General features: G+C 45.8%; 2 protein-coding genes across 2 annotated transcripts in view; one reads left to right on the plus strand and one right to left on the minus strand.

The window, feature by feature from the left end:
• Positions 1-22285, plus strand: part of ctnna1 (catenin (cadherin-associated protein), alpha 1) — a 148866-nt gene that overhangs the window by 55677 nt on the left and 70904 nt on the right. Inside the window, exons 8-9 of the mRNA XM_080774023.1 lie at positions 12199-12279; positions 14753-14905. Of these exons, the coding sequence (XP_080630149.1) occupies positions 12199-12279; positions 14753-14905 (234 nt within the window). The remainder of the gene's footprint in view (positions 1-12198; positions 12280-14752; positions 14906-22285) is intronic.
• Positions 3743-7364, minus strand: lrrtm2 (leucine rich repeat transmembrane neuronal 2). Its single transcript, XM_080774024.1, has 2 exons — positions 7026-7364; positions 3743-6222 (listed from the first exon to the last, which is right to left on the minus strand). The coding sequence occupies exons 1-2, from the start codon at positions 7027-7029 to the stop codon at positions 4535-4537; spliced, it is 1692 nt and encodes a 563-aa protein (XP_080630150.1). The 5' UTR covers positions 7030-7364; the 3' UTR covers positions 3743-4534.

Genomic DNA, 22285 nt, shown 5'->3' on the forward strand with positions numbered 1-22285 from the left:
TACAGGTTAGGTTAGCATGTCCCAGACTTGGTGGTAGCCAGGAGAGTTCAAGAAGCCATTGGCAAGCGGTTGCAACTCCATAAATCTTAGTCCTTTCACAGCAGTCCTTTTTTCAGTATTTTTCTCCCTCCTCCTCTCCTTGATAAAACCCCACGGGCAGTACATCTGTTATCTGTTGTCTATTACTTTAGGTCACTTCTGACCATTTTGCTGGCACTGTTGCCCTAGTTGATCTGTATGCGGTTCGGTGATAAATGTCCCTTTCAACAAATGCTTTATCTTGTTGTGCAAAGTCCCACACCAGTAGTGTTTTGTGTAGTCCTATTTAAGACTCGGCCGGTGACTTAGATTAAACATTAAAGCAAATGGAAGAGAGTAATGCACCAGTTGGTCTGAAATCACGTTTCAACCTGAAGGTCTTTGCCAGGGCATGGAAATGAAACATTTAGCATAAAGTCCTAAGTGTCGGGTTGGACGGCTGATAGTAATACAGTAGAATAGATGGTCTTTAGGTAGTTAATTAAAGGCAGCTGTAGAGCCTACACGATTGTCCTCTTTGGACTAGTGTGGATTTGGATGAAATGGCAAAACGGTTTGTCTTGTGAGCAGAATGCCAATTGTATGTTTGCGGTTCCGTTTTTTTGCTGGTGCTGCATGGACATTTTACAGACCTCTGTATTCGAATTGGGGCAGTGTTGTATATGCACATTTTGAGAGGAGTGCGATGTAATTCTTATTTCCGTTTTTGTTTAAATTGTGAGTCAGTGGTTTAGAATTTAGATAATTTTAAACTACCGTCAATCATTTTTTGTATTCGTCCTGTTCCAGCTTTTTTCCTGGCTTGCGATGTCTCTCAGAAATGCCCAACGTTTGATGGGAATTATTGAGGCCGTATATAATATTGGTTCTCTGAAGCCAGGAAAGTGCCTGAGCTGAATTCATAATGAATTATTTGCTCTAAATAGGCATCCCCAAAACATTTGGTTTGTGCATTTTATGGAATTCTAGTGTCCCTGGTTTAGACTAGGTATTATTGGTGAAGCTGAGATAGTGTAGAACCTTTAATTTTCAATTAAAAACTGAGCGTTGGGTAAACCAAGGAAACGGGTTGTACCAGGTAATTAAATAGCCTTGCCCCTTATGATTAGTATTCGCTCTGTTGACATTACAATTAGAAGCGAAACAAGCAATTAATCCCCTTAATTCCTCAGTACTCGGCATAAACCGATTATCAACATTTGAAGTATAAGGTCATGAGGTAATGCATACCTCGGGTAGTAACAGTACATATCTTATCAGTATCGAGTTCACCAGAAGTTCGGTTCAACCAATTGACAATTACTTCGTTTACATAATTGGCAATGATTCAAAGGACCAAACAGAGGCAGGAGCATCCATCAGTTAATAAACACTCGATATAGTGTAACCATTTTATTTAAAAAATATATGTTTTAAGGGGGGGGGGGAGATATTTTTTTTTCCATTTTGCCACATCTTAGCCACTATACAGATATGAAATTGTACATATTACAATACAAAAGGAACAGGGAAGAGAAAAGCATTCATTTTGCACAAAGAAGTTGGGTAAGAGAAAGGATTCTCTTTGTCAATCTTTTTTTTCTTTTTTTTTTTTCTTGTTAGGCAGGGTGGGGAGCAGGGCTAAAGTATGACAAGAGGAACCAAAAACAGTGGACAGAAAGCCGGAGTGCAAAGGGATGCAAATTGTGTGGATTTCTCAGTCACTTAGTACAAGCCTTATCTTAAACAGTGAGATGTCAAAATGATTGACAGAACGATTTAGAAAAAGGAAAACGAAATTCCACATACCATCCCCATTCTTGCCATTTTCAGGAACGAAGGCATCTCCACAATGTTTTCTGAATGACATTAATAAAAATTTCAAATCAGTTTTTTGACTGTTGAACATGCAAGACAGTTTGGAAGGGCAATAGTAAAAACTGTGCAAAGCTGTATAGGAAAACAAAATGGCAGACGATGTGAAAGTGCTTGGCCTTGGTCGATTAATAGCATATATATTTTTTGTTCTTGAATTCAAACAAGATGTAGAACTGCTGCTTTGGATTTACACTGAAACATGTTTTCATAGTGTGGTTGGAACGCTTCGACTGCAACTGAACTGCTACACTTTGAATAGCTACCACCAGCCCTCCACATTTCACCCCCTTTTTTTAAAGCCTTGTCTGATGTCATTCCACAGAGGTTTGCCAGTACCCTTCAGACTGGTTAGCGTGGAAGTTGTCATTTTTGGGGAATATGTAGTGAGATGCATTAACAATTAACAATACAATAGATGTTTGCTTTCAAATTGAAATCCACGCAGAATTCCGCATGAAGGAAAGATGTTCACCACAGATGATGCTACAGAAGATACTTAGAGCCACACACTCTCCAAGACACCAGTCTATGCGATGCATCCTAATTCTGTGTAGTCAGGCAGATCCCAGCAGTCTCCGTTCTTGTAGATGACTTGGCAGTGCTCACTGTTTCATAAAATGTAAGCAAACTCTACACTCGTGCCACATTCCAAATGCTCCACTCAGTGATTTTTACCTTTACCCTTTATTATTATTATTTATTATTATTATTATAGTTTTCAGTTGTATTACCTTAATGTATCTGCTGGCAAGTAGTGAAATGAGTGTTGTCGCGTGTACTTTGTCAATGTGATGTTTAAAGTCTCTGCATTTCAAAAGCCCACGGTGCTTGCCTGTCAATATTCGTCATTCCTTTTCTCCCCTTCTTCCCCCGACTTGCCTTGGCCTTATGGAATACCATTAATTGGCCGGAAGGACGCTCATTGGCTTCTATATAAGCCAGGACATTACCCCACGGCTTGCCCCTCTCTCTCCCTCCGTCCGTCGTCCCATCAATTCCCCTCGTTTCCTCTCCCTTTTCACCCTGCCCCCCCACCACCACCACCGCCCGCGGACCCCAACACAAAGAACTGCGGAGCTGCAGCAGCAGCGGCGGCTTTAGTAGTCTGATGCTAATGCACATCCTCTCCCTGCTGCATACAAATGTGTCTGACCCAGCCTTCCCTGTGTTTGCTTATCACAGGAGCGCATTTGCTCCCTGGGGGGGCGGGGGGGGGGGGGGGGGGGGGGGCTACCACAGTTTAACTTTACACTGCTGATGCTCCCAACCCGTCGGACTGTCCTTTTCCAACCAAAGGCATATGTCAACGTGACGCCCTCTCTGACAAGAATGAGATTGTGAAACAAAAGGTAGATTGCTCTTGCCCGGTGCCCGTGTTGTGGAGAGGATGTTTCTTGCTAGAACTATTTCCGAGCGGCTGGCGAAGCTAAATCTCGGCTGGATCAATGGTGTGGGTGACAGAATATCAGATTCTTTTTGCCTGGCCTTAATTGGTTCAATCTTGAGCCTGTCAGACCTGATTAGAGTCTATGCAGTAAAGAGGCTGCTCCGGTGCCTGGTGCTCCTGGGGAAAAAGGTTTATTTTTAGATCAAAACTTGTCTTGGCTTTTTTCATTATCCATTTTAGTCGGTGCCCTTCTCGCTTACAAATGTTTCTTACCTTTGGGTTGTTATGTTGATAGGTTGCTGAGCGAGTTAACAGTGCTTACTAAGTTGAGCCGTCATAAATATGCTGTCACAGTGTGTATGGCAATTCAGAGCTGAGGAAACCAACGCACCGTGTCTTCATGTGTGACAGTGCTGAAAGTTAGTTTGAATTTATCTTAGGTCTCAGGGGTGAGGAAGACGTCCAGACATTGTGGTATGCTGGACATCAACCATACATGAACAGTACTTGGGTTATTCATTTGATGGAAAGTGGTTTGGCCTAATTAAATCAAATCATGGTGGGTTTTTAGTGAACAGAACTTCAGGGCCCTGCTCTCATCAGCAGAGGATTTTCTTTATTTATAACATGATTACCAAACAATATTGACATTTTAACTTTCACTTGTAGTTCAGATCGTGTGTGATATTCAAGTTTATATTACTCTCAAAGCATCTTAATTCGAAACTAAAACAAAACATTTGATATAATATCCAATTTGTCCAAAAGTGATTGTGATTGGGCTACAGTGTCTATGGTGCATCTTATAAACTTCATCAGATACTTGCTTGTTTACTTTTTAACAGGAAACAAGACATACATTTTAATCAGATTTCTCCACTAATAATTAATGTTCCTTTAGCAGAGGACATTTTTTGATAAATATTTACTCTGTGCTGCAGAATATAGTGACAATGTGACAAATCTCACAGTTTACAATTTTTACCCATTCAAAATGATTGCCCCTGCCTGATAAGAACAACCTTGCATTCATAGAAAAATAAATTTGTGAATATCTCTACGTCGTCCCTCAACTGTCAAATCCTCCCCATCAGTCCTGTCAACAGCTCTCACATATCCGCGAAGCTCACTCGTAGAAATCATGATTTCTCATATAAACCGGAAAGAAAAAATCAAAAAGAAACCCTGTATCATCTGAAATGGTCAAATGGACAAAACCATAAGCTTCTATATATAGGAATAAATAGGAGTTCATACTTCACACTCTTTATAAGGCAGTTGCTGACACTTGCACTGCCCGTAGCCGTTGATGATGACGAGCGCCCCCTCCTCGTGGCTGGGCTCGTACTCGTTATAGGGCACCTGCGTGGCCAGGTCCGCCATGGGCTGCCGCTGCTGGGTCCTCATCTGCCGGCGGTTCTGAATGGCCGAGCAGTGGCGGATCCGGCGCAGCGTGGGAGGGCAGCACCTCCGTGAAATGTACACCACGAAAATGATGAGAAAGAAGGAAAAGAGCAGCGCCATGGTCCCCATGATGACTCTGTGTGTGAGCGCCGTGTTGTCCGTCTCGGAGAAGTCGTCCGTGACCGCCGCCTCCTCGTTGAGCGAGGCGGTGGTTGTCGCCGCCGTCGGAGCGGCGGCGCGCGGGGTCTGAGTCGTCGTCGTCGACGTCGCGGCAGCGCCGGCGGCGACCGTGGTAAAGCTCCCAAAATCCTCGGCGTAGTCCTGCGTGGGCGTCATAATTCCAAACGGGGAGCCGGTGACCTCTGCGGTCATCGCCGTAGCGTCCGTCATGGTCGACGTGACGGCGGTCTGTACGACGACGACGGCCGGCGGCGCGGAAAAATTCTGGCAAAGCTGGAATCCGTACACGGCGTCCAGTATCTCCTCGCCCTGGGCGTACTCGGGGCTGTGGCAGAGGATGGAGTGTTCCCACCGGCCCTTGAAGGTGCTCAGCCAAGTGGCCAGCGAGCAGATCCGTTTGGTACATTCCCAGAGGTTGCTGGAGAGCCCCACGGTGCCCAGCGCCTGCCACGTGTCCGTGACCTGGGCGTCCAGGCTGCTCAGCTTGTTGTTATCCAGCAGCAGGACCTTGATGTTGGGCAGCGTCTCGAACACGTCGGCCGTGAGCACGCGGATCTCGTTCCCCGTGAGGTCCAGCTTCTCCAGCGTGGCCCAGGTCCACTCCATGCCGCACGTCAGGTTGCTGATCTTATTCCACTGCAGGTACAGAAACTGGAGCGTGACCAGGCGCGGGAAGTGGGCCAAGTTGATCTTGGTCAGCTGATTGTGCTCCAAATGGAGCTCCCGGAGCTTGATGAGCCCCGCGAAGCCGTTCCGCGCCAGGCTCCGGAGGCGGTTGTTGCTCAGGCCCAGGTACTCCAGGCTGCGGCAGTCCCAGAAGGCCCGCACGGGCGTGGTGCGGAGCGAGTTGGAGCGCAGGTGGAGGATCTGGAGCTTCCGCAGTCCGTGGAACAGCTCGGGCTCCAGCGCCGTCATCTGGTTGAAGGACAGGTCCAGGATCTGGAGGTTGATGAGGTGGATGAAGGTGGTGTTGGGCAGCCGGGCGATGCGGTTGGAGCTCAGGTTGAGGTCCTTGAGCTTGTAGAGCCCCTGGAAGGCGTCCTCCTGCACGGCGGTGATCTGGTTGTGGTCCAGGTGGAGCCAGGTGAGCTGGCCGAAGCCGTAGAACTGGTCGGGGCTCAGGTCGGTGATGCTGTTGTGGCGCAGCGAGAGCCCCAGGGCGCCCTTGTCCACGCCGTCGGGGGGCGCCCGGAGCCCCTGCGTGTCGCAGTAGAACTGCAGGTCCTCGCAGCGGCACTTCTGGGGGCACGTCGTGCACGCCGCGGGCGGCGGCGGGCACATCAGCAGCATGCCGATCGCACACAGACACACTGCCACTGGTGCACTTCCCACCAATGGCCACCTTGAATGGAAACCTGTGAGTGTGTGTGTGTGTGTGTGTGTGTGTGTGGGGGGGGGGGAAGGGGGGTTCAAAGATAAAGAAAATTAACTGGTGGGGCGGGAAAGCTAATCTCTCTGCAGAACACTTATTTGCTGATGCGTGGCTCGTTTCTTTTTTTTTTTCTTTTTTTTTCGGTTTTCTATTTATGAGCAATTGCTCTTTCTTTTTTTCAGTCGGTCGCTCTCTCTCACCCCCCTCCCTCATAAACACACCTTTTTTATATGACTTGTATCCCATTTACAACTTCTCTCATGCGTCATAAGCATGTGTATAATATATTAATATATATATATATATATATTTTGTGTTAACGTGCATAATTGAAGGGTCACCGTTAAATATGCACCGTATGTTCAATTAAAAGCTAAAAAATATGTAGTTTGACCAGCTTATCGTGTTCAATCACATGCCATTGCATTTGATGTTCATGCGGGTTGCTGTCATTCCCGTCATTGCCTACCGTTTTCATATTTGTCATGCGTTAACCCTCGATTTGCCGTGTCCTTTTCCCCCCCCCCGAGTTCATCAGAGTTTATTTGATGAATATCTATGATCGAGTGATCGATTCGGTCGGTTTAGAGGTTATGCGCTTTTCCGTTACGAATTCAGACATTCTTAACTTGGGTGTTGGCGAGGGTATAAAAACATCATGGACAATTGGAACAAAATAGACGTCTCTCTCAATAGCCCTCGTAGTCTTCAGCCTCCCTCCCCTCCACTCTCTCTTATTCCCTATTCAGGTCCAGACCCGAACCAAATGAAGAGGGTATAACTTACCCATTCTTTTGTGCACATCGGAGGCTGCATTCAACTGTCCTTTTCCGCAGACTCTTGGAGCAGCCGGATGGAACAAAGATCCAGTGGGGAAAAACCCTTTTGAGTAAACACAAAAGGAACCGGGCTCTTCTGAAATAAAGCAACGCTCATGAGCCCTCCCGACTGAAACGAAATCCTAAATTCCATGTCCCGAGATGTTGTTATTCCTTTTTCTTGTTCCTCCTTTTTGTCCCCTTCTCTTTAATCCAAGATTAAAGAAAAGAATACATCGTTTTTTTTCCCCTCTCTTCCCCTTCTCCAAGGAATCCTTAATTCTCGAAGTTGATCAGTTGCATCCCAAACGACCTCGGCGTCGAGACCCCCCTCCTTCCCCTCCTTCCTTTTTTTCTCACTCCCTCCGTTTTCTCTCTCCACTGCAATGTCGTCAGCTCAATTGGTTAATTGAAGATCAAAGCCGTCCCGTCCCCCCCCCTCCGCTTCATGACCGGGGGTCCTTAAACCCCTTAACTTGTTGATGGCAGCACAGAGAGACCCCCGCTCGCTGCTCGCGTCGCCAGATCAGCCTCAGCATAGCCTCTGCAGCAGCACAGTGCCACGGAGCCCTCCTCGTCTCCTATACCAGAGACGCAGAGGGGAAGAGAAAATAGCAGAGCGGAGGAGAGCCGCCGATGTTATTCTGTGCTCTTTGTTGCAGCCACTCTCTGCTACAGAGTGGTGGCAGCCTGGCGTCGATCATAACCCATTCTGACCCCAGATCAGATTCTTAAAAAAAAAAGTCTTCTACGTCATGACGGTTTTCTGAAAAAAAGCTAAAGCTGTTTTTATGTCTGTCGTTCTCCGATTTTTCAAAAATGGCAGACCTACAAGCTCGTAGCGCGCCACTCGGTGGCGCGCTATGAGCTTGTAGATCTGCTATTTTTCAATTGCTAAAGCATAGCATGATGCTAACACCAAAAGGGGTTCCCGGCCAAAATGGGATAAGCACAGTTTCTCTCTCTCTCTCTCTCTCTCTCTCTCTCTCTCTCTCACTCTCTCTTTTCCCTTTCCCTCCCTCCACTCTCACACACACACACACACACACACACACTCACTTGCTCTCTGCCTCGTACACAGTGCTTGTGTGCCTCTCTCTACCCACCCACAGCCCCCACCACCTCCCCTCCTGGCTCGTCACCATCAGAATATTGATATCTCCAACGTGTTGCGGCAGCTCACTGTTGAAATTAACCATGGCTGTAAATCTCAGCCTTTGCCTCACAGCTGCCTCCGTGTCTGCTGTATACATATACATAGACAAGCTACATAAACAACGTAAAAATTATTAAAGCAAAATGGTCTTTTCATGAGTGGGTGGGGGGGGGGGGGGGGACTGCAATGCCTTTCGTCTCAAACAAGGAGCCGGTTACTGTATGATATAGAAATGCGAACATAGTCTGGTAGGTATCTATCCATAATTCACATGTTCTGAGTGCAGTGCTTTTTAATTTTTGAGCATAAGCATGTGATGTGTATGAGCAGCTGCTTTTAAAGCCTCATGGTAACGAGAATACGTTACAGGCTTTGGCGCTGAAATCTTTAAAAAGAAAAGTGAGAATTATTCGTTAATATAACCACGGTAATTTTCCAAGTCGTGCAAAGAAATTCCACCTAGAGACGGTTGACTCATTGTGTTCTTCAGAGTTTCACTCTAAGAATAACTTATTTGCATTTCTTTCTGGAGGGGAATGGAGAGCTGCTGGCCTTCATGAAATATTGAATGGAAGGGTGTATTCCTATTGGAGTTAATTTTAAGACTCCACAGCCTTGCTAGCAGCAGTCTGCAGGACCGCGAGTTGTAGTAGTCTTCCGAGCTACTTTCTTGTGCAAAGATATTTACAGCACGCCATGTTTTGAACCAATTTGTTGTTGGAAGTACACGTTGAACGTTTCTGTTTAAATTAAGCCTCGAGTTCGTCCGAGCAAAACATTTTCTTTTTTTAACCCATTCTGGGCGGGAACCTCTTTTGGTGTTTTAACTAATCATTATGTTATGCTTTAGCGTTTGAAAAATAGCAGATCTACAAGCTCATAGCCATAGTGCGCCACGGAGTGTTTTTTGTCGTGAGAATGCGTCGCAAATCTTTAAATATATAGATACTTTCAGAGCAAACTTTTTTTTCCCGACGGCAGGCCTAAATGGGTTAATGTTTTTGTTTTTTGAGTACCAAAACATGAAAACAAAGAACCATATTCCCCCCCTCCTGAATGTAATTATATAATCATAGTCTTTGAGTGAGATATGGCACAATGCATCTGGCGGTGACTTTCCAGTGGACTTGACTGTCGCATGCGGCTGCCCATCCTCCACATATAGGTCCTTAAATCCCACCAGGACTTGTCTGCAGAGTGTAAGAGGGAGAACACCGGGACTTATCTGTCGAAAAGAGAAAAGAAAAGGACCGTTTTGTCTCAAACATTTAGCATATTGGACACTCCCTTTCAGACCCATTTCAAAATGTTCGAAAACACTACACCTACCTACCCACTTAATCATTTTTTATAATGGACGGTTTTCATTTTGGTGCAAGACCTGGTGGGCAAAGTAGAACATGACCTGCAACTTTCCCAACGAGACCCTAGTGTCAACCCCTGCTGGTGGTACAGTCGAAAAGAGGCCATCCTAAATTCTCCCGTAAGAAGCCAGAGAGAGAGTGAGAGACTATCTGGTGTTCTACCACAGGTCGTTTCGAGGAAGCAATCCGATTGGTTGAAACAGCCTTCTAGCCGTGGGTTGAACCAGCACCGTTCACCACCTAATCAAAACAAAGAATTCAGCTGCTCTGTTCTCCCAGAGCGCTAGCAAACTCGGTGGCTAGGCTAGATAGTTTGTGGTCGTAGTGACTACATCTGTCATTAAAAAAATATATATTCTTTCAGCGATTTTCTTATAAGGGTAACTGTGGTATAATTGCAATATTACACTTGAGGGTGTTGTTTAACGTGATTATTGCCACTTCAGTGACGCTTGCGGAACTCTACTTCGTCTTATTCCCATGACCGCATCCCTGTCGTGGCAATAATCACGTTAACCCACACCCTCTCGTGTAATATTGCTTAATTATAACATGCTACAGGGGAAGCCCTAACCGTAATAATAACAATAATAATAATAAGCACCTGAAGAAAACCTCTGCCGTGAAAATGAAATGAAACGCAGGCAAACCATGAATGACATAGGCTAGAGAGAGAAAGCCGAGTGGACTAGAGTGAGCCCACATAGCACTGCATCCAACCAGCAAGAAATCAGAGGATTAGTACCGAAGGAGCTCTCTAGGCCTCTAACCATGTGTTACAGCACCCCCCCCCCCCCCTTCCCCAGTCCTTCAATGGCTAGAGGTTGGTGGTGGCGGCCATGTCTGCACCATATTGGGCAGTATTTCAGACCGTGTTGTGATGGCACTGGCATTACCACCACCGCCCTTCTCCTTTTTTTTCCCCCTCTGATTTGATTGTCTCCTCTCGTGTTTCTCTTCCCATCCTTCCTAAACAATTTACACGTTACTCTTTCTCTGACAGGAGGTGTGTGTGTGTGTGTGGGGGACTATGATTGAACTGCTGTCTACTTCTTGTAGGGGGAACAGTACTAGTGTGAACCATGTGTACATAATTAATGGTGTTGGCCATGTAGAGCCATGTTTCTGGGGCGGTGTTTGATGCAGCTCCCACCACAGAAGACCACCGAGAGGCAGGAATTGTGTGTGGGGGGGGAGATATCTGAATCATAATCACTCGGCTGTCATGTATCAACTTTGTGACATCAAAGCAAATCATCAATAATGAATTATCAAGCCAACGTGAAAAGCATTTGATTCTCAATTTAGGCTACTGTAAAACTCATAACATAATAAACATGACGCAGTAGGAAATGTCGGGATATGCTACACGACTTTATCTTGAATAATATACAATTTGTGTCATCTTCCTCCTATACCAACTCCTCGCCCTAGTTGAGAGCAAAAGTACCCTATTGGCCTAGCATTGTCCTGTATGCGACTGTGGCTCTAAGAGGTCGTCCAATGATCCATGGGTCGGCGGTTCGAATCCCGGCTCCTCCTGGCTACGTGTCGAAGTGTCCTTGGGGCAAGACACTGAACCTCTAATTGCTCCCGATGTGCTGGTTGGTGCCTTGCATGGCTTCAGGCCGCAATCGGTGTATGAATGGGTGACTGTAATGCACAATGTAAAGCGCCTTGGATAAAGGCGCTATATAAAAATGCACCATTTACGCTATTGTGCTCTTTTAAGTAGACAGATAGATTTCATGTCCCATGTTTATTTTAGCCTAACGGTTTTCATTTGTCAGCCTAAATGTAATCTCACTGCTGGGACTTGGGCTCATTATAACATTAGTACCTGTGTTATGTGGGGATCCAGTGCAAACAGGTTGGAACTAAAACATCTGTTAAGAGATACATAATGGACTGTTGTTAGCAGGCAACAGTGCAGCACTAATACTCTCTCTCTCTCTCTCTGTTTCTGGCAAACAGCGCCCCTACTGGTACTCGGTCATACTCGTGCTCATCAATACTATACATTGGTGGGACGACACATGGGCGGACATTGCTGTTCCTTGGAGTGGTTGGCACCACTCAAAAATGTGTTGATTTGAAATGCTGTCGGTGTGTACATTTCTGGGATAGAGTTGAGCCCTATTTCATACACAAATCTGCATCACAGCGCTGTCGAGTGTCTCCTCACAGCTAGAAGGTTTGATTCCTGCTGGGGGGGCGTGGATCTCTACTACACATACCCTAGGTGGGGTTGGCAAAAGGGCCTTTCTGTGTGGATATGTTCTCCCTGTGTAATCTAGGGACTCTATACTGCCTCCCCCTGGTCACCCAGGGGGAAGGGACTGGTTGGAATAACGTGTTTCTTCCACACGCTGCATCCCCCCCCCCACCTGTCGGATAAAAATAATTGGCCTGTTCACTCAAAGGAATTGAACTGCACTGAAGGAAGCAGGCAAATAGCACGATAATTGTTTTTGAGAAGGAAAAACAAACGAAGCTAATCTCCATCATGACACACAAGCGTTGTGAATGTCTACAATATTTACTCTGTGTTCTAAACTAAAGGGAAGTTAAGTTGACAGAACGCCACCCACTCAACACTTCTTTCTCGTCTCTCATTTCAGGCTGGCAGGAAGGACAGGAGTGATACCCTCAACGACGCCATTGACAGGATGACCAAGAAAACCAGGGACCTTCGCCGGCAGGTTTGTCTCATTCTTATGTCCATCTGTTCGAAACCAACCCCACTCCCTTCCCCTGTCTACGGGAAGGTTAAAACCAACCCCACTCCCTTCCCCTGTCTATGGGAAGTTTAATACTAAACCCCACTCTCTTCCCCGTCTACGGGAAGGTTAATACTAAACCCCACTCCCTTCCCCTGTCTACGGGAAGGTTAAAACCAACCCCACTCCCTTCCCCTGTCTATGGGAAGGTTAATACTAACCCCACTCCCTTCCCCTGTCTACGGGAAGGTTAATACTAAACCCCACTCCCTTCCCCTGTCTACGGGAAGGTTAATACTAAACCCCACTCCCTTCCCCTGTCTACGGGAAGGTTAAAACTAACCCCACTCCCTTCCCCTGTCCACGGGAAGGTTAATACTAGCAGACATAAGACCCCATAGAGTTTTAATGCGCTCGGCCATTAATGTAAAAATATCTTGTTTTTAAGTGTGGCTACTGGCTAACTGCTAGGCCTGTCCCTGACTAAGAATTGATATAGTTGAAACTATTCTCAATTCATTGTGCATAAAGTGAAGTATTTAAAACCTATTTCTGTTTTAATCTTGATGATTATGGCAAACGGCTCATGACAATCTCATCTCAAAGACCACCGGTAATCGAAACACGTCGACCATCTGAGAAGTATATTCATGTATGTAGTTAATACTTGGCCTGGGCTATTTTTGAACAAATGTATTTCATCAATGGTGCGTGGAACGCCCCCGTTGTTGGTTGTTTTGGCTCTGTGGGCAATGTGCCAAGTGCTGCTGGAAAAGGCAGATCAACATAAAGCTTGTCAATGTACAGAACCACACAGTGCTGTAAAATGAGTACATTGTGCTTCAGTATGTTGACAAGCTCCATGGAGATGCTAATTCTCCCTTCCAGCTCGATTTGGCACCTGCCCGCAGTGCCAAAACTACTAGTAACTGGTGTACTGACCATGGTATTGACCCGTTCAGGCCTGACGTCGAAATGCAATAAAATCATGACCATTTTCTGAAAGATTTGAGGCACATTTGAACGATTTTTCAAAAATAGCAGATCTACAAGCTCGTATGAGCTTGTAGATCTGCTATTTTTCAATAGCTAGCATAATGCTAACACCAAAATGGGTTAATGTGCTTGCTACCAGCCAACTGGCCTGACCTGAACCCCGCAGAGAATCTAGGTTGTATTGTCAAGAGGAAGGTGTGAGACATGAGACTCAACAATACAAATGGATTTATGGCTGTTGTCAAAGCAAACCTGGGCTTCCATAACACCTCAACCGTGACACAGGCTGATCACATCCATGCCACGCCCCATTGATGAAATAATGTGTTCAAAAGTTGATTCAGTCTGGTTTATTAACCAGGCTATTCAAAAGTAGCCCAGACCAAGTATTGACTGCACACATTAATATACTTTTCAGATGGTAGACATTTTTTTAGTGGTCTCGTAAAATATGCTGAGATAGGATTTTTTGGATTTTCATGAGCTGTATGTCATAATCGTCGAGATTAAAACAAAAATATAGGTTTTAAATACTTCACTTTATGCACAATGAATTGAGAATATATGAAAGTTACACTTTTTGAATTATATCGGGGAAGAAAATGAACTTTAACACAATATAATGTTGGGAAGGAGCTGTGTGTGTGTGTGACTGAAATTTGTAGTCGAATCAGTCTGATTGCATAACACAATCACAATCTCTTAAAGTGCCGCCGCACTGAGGCATTTGACCATCATTAACATATTTGATAGACGTTACTGATTATAGAGATTGTTATGTTATTGCAATCCAGTCTTGATTCCCTGTGCGACGTGTTAATCAAACTCGAGTGTGTTTGGCTTGGTGCGAATGGCATGCATTGTGCAGCTCCTCGAACCATTGTCTTTAAGTAGACTGACGTTCTAATTCTGCTCATTATAGGAACATTGGAATCGTATAGATTAATTGAGAATAGCAGCCTGCCCTTATATAATTCAGCAGTCCATATGGCAAGAAACCCCAGTGTCTGCTTAACCCTTGACATGCTGAGTTTAAAAAAGAAATCACACCCGTGAACTGAGTGGTGCAACTCTCCTCCCCCCCCCCCCCTCTCTCTCTCTCTCTCTCGCGCTCTCTCGCGAGCAACAGTGCAGCACTATCACTCTGTTTCTTGCACAACAGCGCCCCTACTGGTACTAATAGTCATACTGGTGCTCATTAACCGGCACATAGGTGAACACGGACATTGCTGTTTCTTGAGGAGTGGTTGCACCACTCAAAAACGAACCCTGGGGATGGTGGTATCTTCTGTTTACTTTGTGGATGATGCCTGTATACATTATCGATCTAAAAGAATGGGTCCTGTATACATTATAGACTAAAACCTGTATCCATAGGACTCTCTCTCCCACGCTCTCACGCTCACACTCTCAGACGCACAATTTCAACATTGCCTTAATCGTTTCCCTCTCCACACAGCTGCGTAAAGCCGTCATGGACCACGTCTCGGACTCGTTCCTGGAGACCAACGTTCCCCTCCTGGTCCTCATCGAAGCCGCCAAGAACGGCAACGAGAAGGAAGTCAAGGAGTACGCGCAGGTGTTCCGCGAGCACGCCAACAAGCTGATTGAGGTACTAGCATCATACCGTATAGACGTCGTTGGGCATTCTGGTGCCACATGGCGGCCTCTTGTCAGGCTCTTTTTCTCAAATGGAGAGCCCTGTTGATATTCGGCTTGTCCGTCTGAAGGGTCGGAGCTGTTGACTCTTGAGGCTTAAGGGGGAAAATGAATTTCTGTGTTCTACTTGCGATGCAACACGTTCTCCACCTCTTGTCTTTCTTCTCTCTTCCTTCCATTTCTCTCCACCCAGTCTTATTTGTTTCAGTCTCTCTCTCTCTCTCTCTCTCTCTCACTCTGTCTTGCTGTGTGCATTGAAGTGGTCTAACAGAAGTGGTGCTATTGAGAGAGCAGAGACAAACACTGCATTGGTATGGACGGGCACACAGCTCTCTGAATCACATTTTAAATTCAGTCAAACTAAAGGAGCAAAAACGTCACAGCCCAAGGTTAAGTGCTGTCTTGAGGAAGAGGAGGGGGGGGGGCATTTTTTTTTAAATTTCTCAACGGGGTGACATCTCGTATCGGACTGCAGTACAGGAGTTGCAACTCAAACAATGATATTAAGAACTTAATAATTTATTTTTTTCCAAAGCATGTTTGCATTGTTCCATTATACCCGCTGGCTGTGCTCATTTCCTTAATAGAGGTGATATACACTCTCTTTGGAATTGCCATGCCTTTTAAATCTTCAGTACTGTGAGTACTAGGTGGGTGGAAGTAGAAGCCAGAGTGACAGACCGGTTGACAAGCTGACAGAAACATTAACTGTCCTCATTAGTGGTCTTTCAATCCCCTCCTCGAGGGAGGGATTTGAAAGAGTGCCTGTGTCACACAGTGTCATAGGCTGACATTTGGAAGTGACCTCTCCCCACAGGCGACTGGCCCCGCGAGTGTCGCTGTGTGTGAGAGACGGAACGGTGTGAGAAACCTACTAAGACAACCTACTAAAAAGGGGGGACCACGTTGGGGAACGGGTCCCCCAGATCTTTCTCCTGGGGGGCCCTCTTGTGTCATGAATGGCATTAGGAAATGACATGCTACGGACTCCCTGTAGCGCTTTTCTTTTGAGCAATGATTAACTCATTCTGAACGGGAACCCCTTTTGGCGTTGGCATTATGTTATGCCTTAGCTATTGGAAAATAGCAGATCTACAAGCTCGTAGCGCGCCACTCAGTGGCGCGCTACGAGCTTGTAGGTCTGCTATTTTTGAAAAATCAAAGAACGATTGACATAGGAAACATAGCTTTTTCAGGAAACTGTCAGGATGTAGAAGACATTTTTAGAATCTGATCTCGGGTCAGAATGGGTTAACTTTGACATCACTTAGCGAGGCCAGAGGGAGGCTAGGATGTACAGCTTGCATCTCTCCCGAGTCCCGAGATGGATTATATTAAACATGGATGCCGTTTGGCAACGCCAAAGAAATGGCGACCGCAATTTGCATATTATAAAACCTCTTATCGCAAGTAAATTGGGAGTCAGATTTTAGGACTGAGCAGTTGTTTTTTAAGGTTGTGTCAATAGATGCATGAGAGAATTAAACGCAAACTTAATATTTTAGCGGCATTAACGTATAACCGTATCTCACCTGGAGACTTTGGAATTTGATGTTGAAAGATGACTTCTTTCAACATACAATTGGAATTTTCAGTAACTAGCAAAACACTGCTAATGATTGAGCCAGTCTTGGCTAAACATCCTTGGACAGTTAAGATATGGATATTTGAATAAAAATAGTCTTTTTCTCCTGGAAATACTTTCAGCTTGACTAACCACAGTTAAAACAACCGTTGGATTACACATTTCAACCACGTACAGCATTAAGTCATTTCACCTTGATTCACATCCCCTAATGAAATGAGTACAACCGAACAGCTCGGGGTATCACCGAGACGTGAATACATTAGGGGCTGAGGTCGAGTAAATTGGGGTCCGTGTGCCAGGAAGGGACCCTTGCGTGCATTTCATATCACAGATCACATTTGGTCACATCAGGGCCAGGGGTATACATACTCTATTTCTGAATTTATTTTGACATTCTATAACTACTGCATTTCAAGAATCCTATATGGCTACATGCTAACCACATATTGGTTTTTTTTTTTCACCCACTATTGAAGATTCTGTCTTTTTTCTTTATAGATTCATGGCACTATCGCCGGCACACTTTTTCACAATTAACTGGTCAACTTTCTAATCCCGCTTTGTGGAATACCATTTTGACCATCAAACGTTTAGAGACGTGGTTATTAAACTACATCATTTTAAACTCATGTTACCTATGCCTACACCATACAATTATACCATTGTTCCAATAACACTACAATGTTATAAATGGTGCTATATGGAATAACCCATTCTGACCTGAGATCAGATTCTAAAAAAATGTCTTCTACATCCTGACAGTTTTCTGAAAAAAGCTATGTTTCTATGTCAGTCGTTCTTCGATTTTTCAAAAATAGCAGACCTACAAGCTCGTAGCGCGCCACGAGCTTGTAGATCTGCTATTTTTCAATAGCTAAAGCAGGGGTGCCCACACTTTTTTGACTTGAGGTCTACTTTTAAAATTGCCAGCTCAAGGTGATCTACCAACCAAAAAAATATTATCCCATTGCTTAAAATACTCAAAATAAATAACATTAAGGCATTAGGACTGTTTCAATCAATCAATTCTATTCTATTTATTTACCACCTTTATTTTGTTAAAGTTACTCTTTGTAATAACGTCAATCAATTTCAATTTGTAATAACATATTGCTCATAAAATGTTACAAATAATAAAAGTATCACAATCACATGAAGGAATAATGCACTGAACTCAACCAGAGCAGAACTCCTACCACAGGACTCTGGCAATCAATTCATATGCCTACAGTTGCAACCACTATATTAATGGAAAGTATTTCATACAATTTAAATTAAAAAAATCTGAACTATCCCTTTAATCAGATGACTGCTTTCAGCCTTGCACTGAATGGAGTCCGTCAGCGCTGCGTAATCCGGACAGTCACTGCTGACAGCTAGTCTTAAACAGGCCTCCAAATGATCGTCCGTCAACGTGGAACGATATTTGGACTTAATTATCTTCATGTGGGAAAACGCTGATTCACATAAATATGTGGAGCCAAATAACGCTGTGAAGCGAGGCTGCACAAGTCCTGATGTTTGGATACTTTTCCTTCACGAGCAAGTTCCAAAACTCTCCATCGCGGGCGCGCAACTTTAACTGTATGTCAGCCTGCAGTGCCATGATCTCATTCTCCAACGCAGAAGAGTTCACGTTAAAAAGTGTTGCTATTTTCGAGGCAATGGAATCAACATCAGCTTCTGAATGGGAAGCACATGAATGTAGCGATGGGCTCGAGTAAGGCAAACGCAGTTGGACTTGGAATGTGACATCGTGAAAAAATAATCTTCTTCCCACTCTGCATGGAAGTGATTTGTTTTAGGCTTCTTTGCCGCGCGCATCTTGCTATATGAACAATGATGGACAGATATCATTTTAATTTGTTTGTTTTACAACATAACAGACCCGACGTTCCCCACACTTGAAAACAAGGCACTGCATTGTGGGGGGTTTTAAAGCCGCCGCCGCCTGCCCGAGGCGACTCGAGGGTTGTTTTTTTTTTTTTTTTTTTCATGTCAGGGCCAAGCGGTCTACTTGCGCAGCGCTTGCGATCGACTGGTCGACCGCGATCGACGTAATGGCCACCCCTGAGCTAAAGCATAACATAATGCTAACACCAAAAGGGGGTTCCCGCCCAGAATGTGATAAGAATAGTCAGAGAAGAGAAGATTAAAATGGATTCCCAAATGATTGCGTCATATAATTTAAAAGCCCCTCTCAAGTTAATTGGAAATAGACACGTTGAATAAAACACTGGCTGGTATTCGGTGGTTTGAGAGCAGGATAAATGTGGACTTATTGGACTGATTTCAACACTGGAGGCTTTTTATCCTTAATAGAGGATAGTGAACACATCCCTACTTATCTGCATCGGGGATCTCCATATATGGGCTTAATATTGATGACATCAGGGATCTCCATCCCTGATATTGTCACGTGATGTCACAAGGCGTGACCATCCAAACAACACACTGACGGGAAATGCGCGATTTCGTAAATGTGACCTGTGGTCGCAATAACATAATATTGCATATGATTTATATAGCGCTTTTTAAGGTACTCGACGTCACTTTGCAGGACAAATAGAAGAAAAAAAAAACTTTTAGGAATAGAAACTATTTAAAAAGTTAAAGACAAAACTAAGTGAATGGTAAACAAACAAAAAGTGTCTCAGCGGCGGGCGTGTGTGTGATAGGATGGGACGCAGGCGGGGCCAATGTTACAGAGGTGACGTTTTAGTTTTTAGCGGTTTGGTTGACACATACTGGAAGGAGATGGCGGGGGTCCAGGATGACATCGAGGTTGTTAAACTTGGGTGGAGGGGGCGTTGACAATGGAGCCGTCAATATGGAGGGAGAAGTCACGGAGTGGAGCTGGTGAGGGGAGTCTGGGCCAAATTTTGAGAACGATTGCAGTTTTACTTTACCGCAGGTTACTTCGCGTCCATGTTTTGACGTCGGTGTGTGTGACGGCAGTAATGGTTGTGGAGGTTAGATACAGAACGGTTGTGGCTTAACCCATTCTGAACGGGAACCCATTTTGTCCTCATGTCATGCTTTAGCTATTGAAAAATAGCAGATCTACAAGCTCGTAGCGCGCCACCGAGTGGCGCGCTACGAGCTTGTAGGTCTGCTATTTTTGAAAAATCGAAGAACGACTGACTTTTTTTAGAATCTGATCTCAGGTCAGAATGGGTTAATCGGACCAGTGTGTGTCCAGTGGAAAACCTCGTATGAATCTGATCTCAGGTCAGAATGGGTTAACGGTGGAAGCGGAGGCCGTGACGGCAAATTGTGACGAGGAGGGGGACCGAGCACTGAGCCTCGGAGGGACGCCGTGGGTGACATGACGTGACATGACGTGAAGCTGAGCTGATCAATGCAAGCAGTCTCCTCTCTCCACACACACACACACAGTGGCACGGCAACATTAGCAAGCGCCGCGGAGTGGTAGTGAATGACTCGGTCTCTCTGTGGGGAAAGTCCTGGGTTGCTAGCAATGACACGCGCACGCCGCACACGCAAATATTTCCCGGCCATTGGTGTCGGATGTCTGTCCATTAATAATTACTCATTGGCTTTTATTAGACTTTTATTGCGCTTAACGGAGTGTGTAGATGTAATCTCCCGTATGTCTGAGCCCCGCCCTTTGTGCAGCGTCAAAATGTTGTAACGCTTGCCTTGTGCTCGCCCGATAATTAACTTTGGGTCAGCTAATTGTCCTCTAATTTCATATCCATTTGACTTTTAATGGCAGAAAACGTGAATTTAGTCAAATGTCACCGGTTTCCCCACCAGATTAGAACAGACTTCATTCTGTCCACTTCCTCCAGTGAGCAGACACGGTATGGGGCCAAACAAACACAGGTGCTTTGATGTTTGCGCGGGGTAATTAATGACTATAGTGTAATGTGTCATCCTGATACATTTTTGAACATTTATGAACTAAATGTATAGGCTATAATTTTTCGGAACACGGTACACAGTAGACTCCCACCTCCCCCATCCACAACACGGTAGAGGAAACTATAGGTTACTTTAGTAACCCCAGTTATTTAAACGACTGAGCGAGGTGAATCGCCCTATGGGGAGTGCCATCTCTGGCATGAACACACAGAATTAAACCATATACTTCACGAACAATTTCATTGGTCGGGACTTCTACCCGCCCATGGCATGATCACCCCTCCCACCGGGGTGATAACGTTCCACTCATGCCACACGGGTCATTCCATGTTAACCAGATTGGCTTCTGCTTAGTTAAGTCAGAAGGGTAGTCTTTCGGGCGATTCACCTCGCTCAGTCGTTTAAATAACTGGGGTTACTAAAGTAACCTATAGTTATTTTAAACTCCTTCACTCAGTGAATCGCCCTATGGGGAAATATAAACTCCCGTATAGCTACCTACCAGTTGAACAAGTCCCAACCAACGTCACAGGCTTTTTACCCGTGACGGCCAACCCAGGAAGCGACGTCTAAAACGGCATGAGCCATTGCAGACGGCACCACATCCAAGTTATTCGGCGAAAGTCGAGGGGGGCGACCAGCTCGCCGCCGTACAAACATCCTGAATGGGGACACCCTTAGTGAGCGCCCAGGATGCAGACATACCCCTAGTAGAGTGAGCCCTCAAGCCCCCTGGGGGCTCCACTCCTCTCTCGGCATATGCCAAACGAATGGCTTCCACAATCCACTGTGAAAGTCTTACCTTCGTTATCGGTTTTCCCTTACTTTGGGAACCCCATGACACGAACAATTGATCCCCATTCCTGAAAGGAGCAGTTCTGTCCACATAGTGTCTCAGCGCTCTGACCGGGCATAGGCAATTCAACCTCCTCTCCTCCACAGAGGAGAAAGGTGGCGGGTGAAATGCCATCAGATCGACCGGGGCGCAGCCAGAGGGGAAATTCTTAGGCAAGAACGCGAGGCTCGGCCTAATAGAGACTCTAGAGTCGTTCCCGCTGAATCTCATGCAGCTCGGGTTGACCGAAAGCGCATGTATGTCGCTGGCTCGCTTCGCAGTCGTCAAAGCGACCAGCAGAGCAGTCTTTAGTGTGAGGAACTTCAAGTCCACTGTCCCCAGTGGCTCGAAGGGGCCCTGTGAGAGGGCGTCCAGTACCAGAGTCAGGTCCCATGATGGGACCAGAGATCTGGAAACTGGAAAGGCTCGCCTAACGCCCGCCATGAAACGACGGACTAGCAGGTTCTCACCTACTGTCTTGCCGTCTACCCCCACGTGGCACGCCGAAATGGCCGCCAGGTTGACCTTCACAGAGGATTGGCCTAGACCTCTGTCCAGGAATTCCTGCAAGAAGGTCAGAATGTGCCTCACCGAAGCCTGAAACGGGATAACCCGTACAGGTCTGGCCGCACACCAACGTTCGAACACGGTCCAGGCCGTGTTGTATCGTTGTCTAGTAGACGGGGCTCTCGCCCCTAGAATCGTCGTGATGACGTTCGGGGGCAGGCATTCGGCATCCAGGTTCAGCCCCTCACGGGCCAAACCCAGAGGTCCAGGTCCTGTGGACGTGGATGGAAGATATCCTGCCCCGCTTGGGTGAGCAGGTCCCTCCGCAGCGGGAGCTGCCAGGGCTGGTCGTACAGGAGTGGGACTATGTCCGACCTCCAAGACCCCAAGCCGGGGCCACCAGTAGCATGCATAGGCCCTGAGTCCTCACCCTGGCCAGGGCGGGGGGGATCAGGGGCAGAGGAGGGAATGCATAAAGCAGGCCCCTCGGCCAAGGGTGCGCCAACGCATCCATG

Source organism: Protomyctophum bolini (genome assembly GCF_963924005.1).
Source record: "Protomyctophum bolini genome assembly, chromosome: 10".
NCBI lineage: Eukaryota > Metazoa > Chordata > Actinopteri > Myctophiformes > Myctophidae > Protomyctophum > Protomyctophum bolini.